The sequence below is a fragment of the Triturus cristatus genome, chromosome 5_2 (genome assembly GCF_964204655.1).
Source record: "Triturus cristatus chromosome 5_2, aTriCri1.1, whole genome shotgun sequence".
Classification (NCBI taxonomy): domain Eukaryota; kingdom Metazoa; phylum Chordata; class Amphibia; order Caudata; family Salamandridae; genus Triturus; species Triturus cristatus.
In genome coordinates, this window is record NC_140588.1 from 794,812,352 (window position 1) to 794,824,651 (window position 12,300).

General features: G+C 42.6%; 1 protein-coding gene across 1 annotated transcript in view; it reads right to left on the reverse strand.

Moving 5' to 3' along the window:
- The window catches only part of MMGT1 (membrane magnesium transporter 1), a 45,191-nt gene extending 37,569 nt beyond the window's left edge, over positions 1-7,622 (reverse strand). The window contains exon 1 of the mRNA XM_085607923.1: positions 7,462-7,622. Coding sequence (XP_085464049.1) covers positions 7,462-7,540 — 79 coding nt within the window. The 5' untranslated portion in view covers positions 7,541-7,622. The remainder of the gene's footprint in view (positions 1-7,461) is intronic.
- Positions 7,623-12,300: the final 4,678 nt, after the last annotated feature.

Genomic DNA, 12,300 nt, shown 5'->3' on the forward strand with positions numbered 1-12,300 from the left:
TTTTACCCAATTTGGACTTCTCACCCTTGACAGTAGGCACTTTTTCAAAACCTGCTCAAATGTTTGAACATGCTCTTCCGAACTCTTTCCCCAAAGTAAGATGTCATCCTGGAAGCATGTGACATTGGCCTTGCAAAGCTACTGATGAATTGCCCAGTGTAATACCCCCGACACCAAACCAAAGGGCATGCAACAGAAACTGTAAGGCCATTCAGAGGGGTGATAAACAGTAAAGATTTGGATCGCTCATCTAGTGCAATGTGATGATATAAAGAGGAGCGGTCCTACGTCAGCAATAATGACCTTGTATGAGCTATATTATACACCACATAGAATTGCTCAGTGGGGGGGGAACAACGGGAGTGGTTTGTCCCAGATGCCGAATCGCACAGGCGGATACCATTCACATGTTTTCCGCTTGTCCCGCCTTGGATCTATTCAAGAACACAATAGAGCAATTCTTGAATCATGCTCTCGGGATCAAAATAAGTATAACCAATGAAGTTATGATTCTGGGAGTAACCAGGGATGGCATAAAATCATCTCATCATGAGTTCATCTATATAGCCATGATCCTATGTAGACTTTGTGTGGCAGCTATGTGGAAAGACCCTAACCCGCCAACATTTCAACAATGGATGGCACGACTGTTAGCAATATATGTATTAGATAAAGCTTTGTATGACAAAAAAGGATGGAAGACACAACAGATGGGGAAACGGATATGGACACCAATTTCCGAGTGGAGAAATAGATTTGAAAACGACTGAAATAATCTATATAGAGATTTGACTATGCTTCAACCCCATTTATTTTTGTATCTGCCATTCCGCTCTCTCTGCTGGGTTTTTTTTTGGGTTTTTTTCATTGTATAACTGGCTAAATGGAATCTGCCTAATGAAATGTATGAATTGATTTTCTTTTGCAATGACGAATAAAAAAATTTAAAAAAAGAAACTGTAAGGCCATTCAGAGGGGTGATAAACAGTAAAGATTTGGATCGCTCATCTAGTGCAATGTGATGATATAAAGAGGAGCGGTCCTACGTCAGCAATAATGTTGCACCCTTTATTTCATCAATGTTCACCAAAGGGTCCAACCAAGTTCACTGACTAGGTCTCGAAAATACACATGCATTCTACTTTTTCCACTCTGCTTTTAGAGCCAAATCAATAGCAGCTAAGCACTTCAAAGCCTCAACTTTCCTAAAATAACTTCTCCAAATATTACTTCAACTGCATTCTCAAGGACAATGATAGCAGTCTCACCGTATGCACCTTCAGCACTGCCCCTTCAAGAAATATGATTTCATCTTTGCATTTCATTAGCAACCCTAGACTGTCAATCAAAATCTTTAGATACTTTGGCTTCCCCTTATCATATACTACTTGCTCTTTTGGTTCATCATCGCACAGCACTTGGTCAGAATCGTGAAGTTCTAATGTTCTAGCCACATACCATTATTGAGGTGACCCTAACAAACATCCTCCATTTTTAGTAACATACACCTTTGAGGAAGTGCAGATCAATATCTGCCTCAAATTAATCCACAACCCTTATTATCTACCAGCAGTATGTCACTGACTTGATATTGGACTCCTTCAGATTTCTCCCTTGTTTCTACATCTTCTCCAATCTGAATGCATCTTAGAGCTGAACCGGCCGTGGTTCTCAATGGTTTACCATTAACTGTAAACTCACAGAAGGAAGCATCTTGGTCATCCCTGACCCCACAAATTTGAAGTGTAAATTCTTCCTTCACATCTTTGCCCTCACCCCTGTTCCTCGATACCAACCACATTTTTGTTCCTGCTTGAACTGTAATTTCCTACACTCCAACCCCTGCATATGACAGAATGGGGACCCATTCGATTACACCTTTTACACACTTGGTTATAGGCAGGACAGGCCTTTATAGTGGTTATGTGGCCCTTTCTACTATGCATGAAATGCACACCCTCTCTAGTGTTTTTCTTTCATCACATCTCCCATACTACTGCATGCCCTCCCACCTAAGCCCCCAGTGTCTTTTTACCATTGGCTTTTTCACTTATTTGCTCTATGCCTGTGGTTTTTAACCTGCTGTCTGTGAACCCTGGACGTCAATAAAGGCTACTCCAGGAGTCGGAGACTGCTTAGAAAATTAAATAATATTAACAGATTAATAAAGTGTATATAAATAAAGAAGCAAAGTGTGAAACTGTTTTTTTTTTTTTAAATGCCAGTAAATGTGAAGGAATTTGCAAGTGGAAGTTAAAAGTTAGTATTCTTATAGTGATTTGTGGGAGCAGCGCATGTCCATCAAACAGAATATAGTATGAACGATGGGTGGCCTTAATTATAATTGGAAAAGCTCCAACCGTACAATTAAAATGCTGTTTTTTATATTTGTGAATGAAATAACCTATTTAATCATTTTTATATTTGTTTGACGAATGCTTGTTTCTGTATTTTTGTGTATTCTTTTGCAGTTCTAAACATTAAAAATTCTTAGGCCGGGATCCTTGGCTTCCAGTAATGACTCAGTGGGCAGGCCACTGCAGCAAAAGGTTAAGAACCACTGCTCTATGCTGTTCACTTTCAGTTGTTTTATATCCCGAGACATAGTTAAACTGGGTAGCTATTTCTATGGCTTTTCTCTAAAGTCAAGTCTTTTGTCATTAGCAATGTTCTTTATGATTAAAATACAGGACAGGGCATAAAGCAGACCAACTGGCAACTGTCCTTCTGCAACCTACATACCCACATGCCAAAGAAGAATTCTGTAATGCACCACAGAGAGCTGACAACTAAAAAGGCTGATGTTACAACCAAACACTACAAAGTACTTCAGCTGTGAAAGTGTATTACATGAATGATTTGTTGCTTTTTGTATGGCATTTGCATACACTTAAACACACCTCGACATACAAAACACGAAAAACCAGTCAAATGGTAAAAAAGAAATCAATCCTAGATGTCAAAAGTGTAGGGCAAGGGGCAGAACTTAAAATTTTTATTTATGTAAGGATTACATTTAAGAAAAATCTTAACATGTCCCTATTAGGGCCACATGCTAGATTTCTGGAGATGGGCATTGACTTGGGCTTGTGACTAGACTGCAATGGGTTGGTAAGTGCAAGAGAGACCTGTGAATGAAGCTATAATTAGGTCACAGGAGAATTGAGCAATATCGGACTATTAGGAAGCATGCAAGAAACGTATTTTTGAGCTCTGCAAAATGTTGATAGTACAGGAAGAACCTTTGGAAGCTTGTAAGTGGTAAGAACAGAGACAGTCTTTAGAATGACACAACCTTAACTGCAGCTGTTTTTGGAGGCCCTCAGCAGGAAAGTTTTAGTGAGTTCTTGCAATAGTCATAGCTTGCAAGCCAGATATGTGCCCGGATGTGTGGCTGTAGACTCGCTATAGCTTATTAAGTGCCTTAGTAGAAAGTCCTGTGTAGATGGCAAACTGTCACCCAATTTGGATGACAAGATTTTGTGGGGCAGCTGAAGTAGAGGAACTACCCTCTATAGCGAATGGAGGCTGTAGAATACAATATAACTCTGCTTATGGAAGGAGCAATAATGGCTTCCTTAAAGGCCCGAACTAGCGGGAGCAGACCAAAGCATCGCTACTGTAAAAGAAAATCTCTTGGTCAGAATTGCATATGAGGGGAATAATACGAAAATTAGTTTTGAGTTGCGGGCTGTGGGAGGTTTGAGCAATATTCGTGCAGAGATTCAAGTCAGGATTTATGGATTCAAATCCCGTGCATATTTGGGGCTACCTAGCACCTAATGTGATAACCCAAGATGATATTTTAAGATCTCCTGAGTTGGTTTGTGTGAGGGGTGTTCAGAAAGGTAAAGTTTGACCAGGTCAGAACAGTCACAGCTGAGCTCAACAAAATCTACTCTTATTTCTGAGCTGTACAGTGGAGTGTTCTACCTACCAGATAAATTGATTCACGGTGACTGCTATTCTCAGAAATCACTTAAGACTTCCTTAACTACAGCATGTTCTGGTCAATTGTTTTACTGAACTCTAAAGTTTCTTCCACAATATGACTGGTGAGGACCAATGTGGTATTTACGGGAAGTAAAGTTTTACAACATTCCCACTTATTTCAGTTATGCACGGGCAACATTTCAAGGCTATAAAAACATGTTTTGAAGTGAGAGAGATTTCTGATGCACTTGCATTCATTTGTGGTTATTTGGCCTTATATCAAAATGAGCCAATGCAGAGATTATAACTGTAAATATATCACCACACCCTTTGTTTCCTTAATCTGCATAAAAGCACATTAGATGGGTTCAAGTATGAAGGAACCAATGAAAATTGTGTTTCGAGACACATTTAAACAGGATTGCTAGCCCTTTAAAAAGAACATAACTCCCTTCATTCTCGTGTTAGTACTGCCAAGATTGTTATAATAATAAAATCATTTTTCCTAATACTCTACAGATGTTGGTATTGTTAACAAATGCATCCAAGTTATGGCTAAGAGACCTTAGATAGGAATCCAATATGATAAATGCATGCGAACTGACACTGAAAATCTTAGAAGAGTGAGCCACTAGGCCAACTTGTATTGGTCGGGGTACAACGTTCTTCAAGAGCACCCTGGAAGAAAATTAGAAGAGATGAAATTGTAACTGAAGGTATTCATTGGCTTAAGCCTACTCGAAATAATGTGTGAACTGTAGTGACTGTGTCTAGATTGAAAAAGTACCTCTTACAGTTTGAATCTAGAAAATTCTAAATCAAGGACCATGGCCTATTTAGTGTTGGAGCATGTATTTATGCCTGAATGTGCAGCAGCTCACACATTTATTAAAAGGTTGGGAGAAATATGATCCGACAAGTTTGTGGTCAGATAAAAGGCTAAGCAGAACTACAAAGACGTCTCTGCTGACAGTTACAGTGTGGGGTATGCTTAGTGATGGCAAAGTACCATGGCTCGAGTCGAGGGTAGACACGGTCTATCCACTTTTTTCAGAGGGTAGACGCCCCCCCCTCCCATCGATACCCTGCTGCAAAGCTGCCCACTTTCAGCAGAGTGCCAAGTTCCTTTCCTACTTCGCCCGGAATTCACAGAAATGTGCTTAACTCGTCCTGGTGTTATTTTCTGACACCGGGACATATTCCAGAGCACCTGCGCGTTGTCTGCTTTTGTTCCGAGCAGCAATGTGCTGGTGGGGAAGGGGGTTTAGACGCCAGGTTAGTACATAACAAAAGCAGGAGTTAAGGGGCCATTAGGCCTCTTTTTTTGTTAGTGTATCTTGGCTTGGAGCTATCAGGAGCCTCGCACCTAGATGCAATGGTGGGGAAACAAAAGCTCATATCTTATTTCACAGGTACTTAAGGGAGAAATGCTTTCGACTTTGTTCAGTCCCTGTATACAAGAGATATCCATACAGTGCAAGAATGTTGTGTCGGTCGTCCCAGTATTTACAGAAATAGATTAAATACCACTATTTTTTTTTTTTTCTTTTATATTATTCTAGCACTACTCATCCCAATGCTGGGTGTCAAAGCACTTTACATCAGACGTACTGAATATACATTAACAATAAATCATGTGTGTGTAAATCAATGTATAGAATGTGTTACACAAGACAGTGAGGGTTACAAAGTGTAGTAGTCACATGCCCTTCATACTGCACTGTGCTATATTAGAAGAATTACAATTTTTGAACTGTAAGTAACAAAAGGATCGGTCCTAAAAGCAGTAACCCACTTATCCATTTACAGAAAATAAAAATGTCACCTGTGTTTTACATAATGTGCGTTGTAGGAGACATATTAATCCACTATGCTACTTTGATTCAAAACTAGGAAATACACAGATCTCTCCATCAAATAGGTTATCCTTATTACTCACTGAGATTGATCAGGCATGCAAAGATTCCTGCAGCAGGTGCCTTAACTCCATAATATATTTTAAAATACAGATATTGCAACCAATTTAGAACAGATTTACTGCCACGTCTCCTTGTTGTCAATTTCTTTGTGGCAGGGTTTAAACATAAATATATACATTGAGGCACAACCCCAATGCAAAATCTAATTTGTTAAAAATTGTAATACACCCAAATGTACTCATAGTAGACCTGCCAAACATTTTTGAGGGGACTTGAGCCCTGCAAACTACTGAATAAACTGAACTTGTATGTGTTCTTGACAGAACACTGCAGCGAATACTACTGCTAAGACACACCCGAGATTTGAGGCTTTAGTTCATGCACTTAAAAATAAGGGATCTGCTTGCTGGAAGCCATAGGACACAGTCCAGTAGTGCAGGTACAGATTAAGTAAAATGGTTTATTAAGTAGTTAAAATCAAGCGCTATAATGAGGAGCCCCACCAGGAGCAACCTTCCTGCAGCTCAGCCCACATTCCAACTGACTCTTTCAGACATCCAACATTCCATCACCACACACCAACATTCCCCTCCACACTCACACTGGCTGAGCAGCAGGTATAACATATCTCCCTTCTTAACTAACAGTGGCTGAGATGCAGGTATAACACATAATCAACAGTAGGCTATTTAGTTATGATGTAGAAAAACTGACCACTTTTCTTACAGGTGTGCCAATGTCCGATTATTTGAGGCAGAAATTACGGTAACAGGATATGATTGCACTTGGGGTACGTAATAATGATATATGAGGCTATAGAACTATGATTCTGTTATCACCAATAGGGTATCTGCTGGTTTGGTCCTACACATGAAATGGTCAATAAAGCAACTCGAGAATTCAGACGGGATTTATTCTAGAAGCGGGACATTTTAGTGGAACGAGTCTATCACTATTAAGATAGGATTTTAAATTCGTATCGGCTTCCGTTTGAAGGACCAGAGCTCTATAGTTAGCAATACTGGTGGAAGGCGCGGATTAGGTCATCAACGATTGTAGTGTGGAAAGTGTGGCATATTTGATGCCTCCAAGTTTTAATTCAATTGTAACTGTATGCGTTAGTACTTTGTATTAAGATGCAATGGTACGAATTATGTTAGGAGACGCCTTCCTCTGCACCCCTCTCCTAAACTATTTTCTTTTTTGCCCGGGGACTTAGAAAAAAACTCTTAAATACCAGACTTCATCCTTATTGGGGGGTGGGGGTGTCAAGGGCTTGACAGTCCCCATCTATTCTATACTCTATGCCTCACACCCCACAGAGACGTACCTGCCACCCCTCCCCCAACATTAGTCTGTGATCTTTAGCCTCAATGGCGTGCACCGGCTAACAGCACCCTTTTCTCCCTCGCTATAGACAGCCTACGGGGAAGCCTTTTCTCAGAGGCTCCCGGCACGTTGTGCACCGGAGCACCTGCTACCTGCCGCACACGCGGATCTCAGGCTTCAAGTGTCTCTTTCGGTCATTGCCACTCTTGGCTTTATAAACCGAAAGATACGCCGGTCAGCAACTGTCACCTGCCACAACACTAATCCCGCCGACACTCACGCTGGGCTGCAGAGAAAGCTGCGTGCGCTAAAGCGAACAAGCCGAGGCCCACTAGCCCCTTCCAGAGCGAAGACGCCATGATCAGCTGCTGCAGCCTCTTCCCGAGGCCTGCTCCGCCGCCGCGCACTCCGATGGCGTCACGAGGAGTGGGAGGGCGGGGGCGCTCTGATGGCGTCACTATTTAATTATTGAATTTCTACACAGCGCGAGTATTAGTACAATACATGCCAGCATTTCAGAAGAGCAAAGCGGGAGATTAGGGACCTTGAATCGGGTTACTGTCATGGCTTTGGAAGTGTGCTGCTGCAGGATCGGACATTTGAAACGCAAATGCACGTTTTGTTCTTACCTTTTAGAAGCATGGAGCGCAATGGCAGGCAGAAAGAGGGTGATGCAAGTGCTGTGCACTGGCCTGGCAGGTTACTGGCAGTGCATACCCCCCCCCCCTCGTGTGTGGCAGCTCGAGTTGAAACAGCTTCCCAGGCACTCACACACTCCTGAGTACTTTACAGGTCTTTAAAAGACCATTGGCTTGTTAATGAGGCTTTGTTGTTTTTTCACCCCTTCTAGAGCCCCTGCATCGCCACTCTGACTATTGCTGGAAGAATTAGCACCTTACACAATACCAAGCCCTGTCAGCTTCGTTCACAAAAAACCGCCCCTTGGTTCTTTAAGCCACTCAGGATAAAAAGGAGGCACGGTAGAAAATTGGAAAGACGGTGGCGCCTTGACTTTTCCTTAGGTGATAAAGCTCTTTACAGAGAGGCAATCAGAGCCTACAAAAACGAGGTTAAACTCGCCCAAGCAACTTACTTTTCCACTCAAATCTTGCGGGCCAAATCAAAACCCAAGGAAAATTTTCAAATAGTGAAGAGTCTCACAAAACCCCCACCGCCGTCCACGCTACCTTGTAAATCGCTAGCTCACTGTAACAACCTGGCAGCCTTCTTCCACCAAAAAGTTCTTCAAATATATTCCTCTTTTTCTGACACTGATTCTCATCTTGTTTCTCAGGCATTGCCCTGTCAGGTGGAATTCCCTTCTCAACCCATGGCTATCTTGGAATGTTTTCCTCTGTTGGAACAGGACTCTCTGGAGACTCTAGCGCGGCAAGTCAAATCAGGGTCACCTTGGGACCCAGCCCCTCCAAAGGCTATGGTCTCGGTAATCCAGGTGGTTCTGCCTACCATCAAGAACCTCCTCAATGCTTCTATTACCTCCGGCATAGTTCCACCACTCTGGAAGCAAGCAATGGCCCGTGCCTTACTGAAAAAACCCAACTTGGATCCTGGCGATTTTAGCAACTATCGCTCTATCTCCCTGCTCCCCTGGGTAAGTAAGATCCTGGAGAAACACATTAATATACATCTGACTGCTTTTCTGGAGTCCAATCAGCTGCTGGATATCACCCAAACAGGTTTCCGACCAAAACATGGGACGGAGACTGCCTTATTGGCAGTAACCGAGGAAACTAGAAGGATCTTGGATCAAGGCGGATCAGTGGCAGTGATCCTCCTTGATCTAAGCGCAGCTTTTGACACAGTTAGCCATGATGTGCTTCTCTGTCGCATCTCTGAAATGGGAATCTCAGGCAAGGCATTATGCTGGCTTAAATCCTTCCTAAGCAATAGATCCTTCCAGATCTTTGAGGGTGATATTGTTTCCTCTAGCAAACCCCTGAGCTGTGGAGTCCCGCAGGGCTCATCATTGAGCCCTGCGCTATTTAATGTTTACATGCGACCACTGGCTGAGGTTGTCCGCCCATTTGGTATTGAGATCGTCTCCTATGCGGACGACACTCAGCTAGTGGTATCCCTGGCACAGGAGCATAGCCGTTCCGCGCAAAGGGGACTAAGGCAATGTCTGGAGGACCTGAAAGGATGGATGACGAGATCTTTCCTCAAACTTAACGGGGATAAAACTGAGCTGATGCTCCTGGGACCCGCTGCTCCAACGTCTTTTGACTCTCTCTGGCCCCCCTGCTTAGGCATTCCACCTGCATCCAAGGACAATATAAAAAGACTGGGGATATGGCTAGACAAAGCCTTAACTTTCAACACCCAGGCTACTAGGCTGTCTGCGACCTGCTTTGGCCTCCTTAGGATGCTTAGAAAAGTGCTCCCACTTTTACCTATAGAGGCCAAGCAAGTTGCTGTTCAAGGTCTGATCCAGTCTCGACTGGACTTTGGCAACTCTTTGTACCTCGGTGCCCCTGATTATACACTTCATAAGTTGCAGACTGTTCAAAATTGTGCCGCTCGCACACTATTACAGCTGCCACGGAGATTATCAGCCAAACCCGGACTGAGGAGCCTGCACTGGCTACCGGTCCGGCAAAGAATCTCCTTTAAGGCACTGTGTATTGCCCATCAGGCCTTCTGGGACAAAGGACCGGCAATCTGCCGTAACCTTATCACTCACTACCATCCTAGGAAACAACTTCGCTCAGGCCAGGCTTTTCTAGCAACAGTTCCCAGAATTAGGAGAACAAGAGCTGGCGGCAGGATGTTCTCACACAACACCGCCAAGCTGTGGAACCTCCTACCCTCTCAGCTTAGATCCAATCCCAACCTTCCCTCTTTTTGAAAACATCTAAAGACCTTTCTCTTCACCCCCCAAAACTAACTTCATCGAACCAATCCGGTTATTTCTACCTCACTCTTCAGGTAGCGCTTGGATGCCTCAGGGCAGCAATTTGCGCTTTATAAATTCACTTTTCATTTCATTTCAGCTGAAAACCCAGAGGAATTGGGTTTTTGCTTGCAGGAATTGCGATTCTCCTATTAACATGACTAGAGACTTCCGATTTCAAGGCTAGTCTCCCGCCTCCCGATTTCATTACAAGACCGGAGGCTACATTATGCATTAATCCTTTAATGCAGTCACAGACAGCCGCACTACATCATAAAGAAAGAAACAGTTCTAGAATGTAGTGATCAGGATACAAATGGCATGAGGCACAAACAGACTGCCTCTTTTAAATGCGTCTCACAGGCAGATAAGTAACATTCCTTCTCTCTTATTACAAATTGTCTTTAAGATTTTTGTTTAAACTTAAAAAAAAAAAATAACGATCTACCATTAACATCTTGATTACCTTATTGATTTTGATGCCGGTTTAATGTTATGCCAATATCTCTTGTAAATATCGTGTTTACCCCAACAGCCCCGCTATATGCGTGACCGACTATGGGCTCTACCCCCCTGCCCCTATCCCCCCTTCCCATCGACTTCCTACTAAGGTTGTCGATTCTTCACCTCCTCACACACATCTAACCTATTTCATTATAATTTAAAACACAATTATAGGCTTTCATATCCGTTACCTTTGTCAAGCTTTCCTTTCCGTTGCCATTTGCGACGCGGTTGCGTATACCTGAGTGGGCACAATTTTATTATTTTTCGGAGCTCTCGACGCGCTCGCGTATAACCAAGTGAGCGCGTCACAACCTTAGAGGAATGCACCTTAAGAACGGTGCACGCTCGCAAGCCCTCATCAAAGGCACTTTCCTCTAACACTGACGGCTCTCTGACAGCAGCTGATCTCGAGCGAGAGCTTCAGTTACTCCGCTCGGATCAGCTGCTGCCAGAAATCGCTCCTCAACAGTTTTTCAAAGGAAAACATACCTTAATAGCGGAAATAAGCTTAAAAATCAATTTCTACCTGATTACCACCTGATTTATTTCACTATCCTTGCCATCTCACCAAAAAAAAAAAAAGGAAGAGGGAAGAATTAATATTAACCTAATTAATTAATTAAAATAAATAAAAATATTTATATATAATAAAAAAAAAAAATATATATATACATTTTTTTTTTTAACATAGCTAATAGAATTATCACCCAAATGTCAGACCTTGACTCGGATGACGCCACTGCTAGTTCCCCCCTCCACAATAATGACTCCTTTAAACAATTTTTACAGAAAGAAATGCGATCCTGCATGCTATCTACTTTTAAAGAAGTGATGTCTTGCAAAAGAACTCTCCCCTCTGGTCAGGATGACCCTACCTACGACATCACAACTCACGGCAAAAAGAATAAAAAATTGAAATACTGCGAATATCCTTCTGATTACATTACAAGAGGTCGTAGTACCTCAGTTGACCTAGGAGGTCCTAGCACCTCGTCTATGTTGGGAGGCCCTCGCGCCTCAAATGAGAACAGTGCCCCTCGTGGCACAAATTTGATGGGTGTTCTTTATGATGTAGTGCGGCTGTCTGTGACTGCATTAAAGGATTAATGCATAATGTAGCCTCCGGTCTTGTAATGAAATCGGGAGGCGGGAGACTAGCCTTGAAATCGGAAGTCTCCCGCCTGAATCAGGAGGGTTGGCATGTCTGGATTACCTAAATCAGCTCTTTACAGTTCTGCTGTCCCGATTTTGTGAACCAAAAGCAGGGATATTCCATCTACATAGAAGTAGGGCCATATTTATAGCCCTCTTCCACATAGGACCTCATTGTAACCTAGACAGAGCGAAATTGCTGCTCGCTTTTATTTGGTCCACCTGAGTATAGTATAAGTTGTTTTTACTATGTGTGGGACACCTAAATATATATATATATATATATATATATATTTTTTATCATCGTTTTTACATTACACATTCAGGCATGGGGAGATTAAGTGATTTGCCCAGAATCCCAGGATGTGGACGCGACCCCGAGGCTCGAACCCTGGTTTCCAACACCAAAGTTGGCAGTCTAGCCGACGGACCACAGATCCTCTCCCGAATATGACGTTTCTGGTAGGTAAAACCAGCTGGGAAAAAAATGCATCAACATTTGGCTGCAGCAGCTGCCAAGTCCTTATACTTTTTTCTGCTAGAAACATG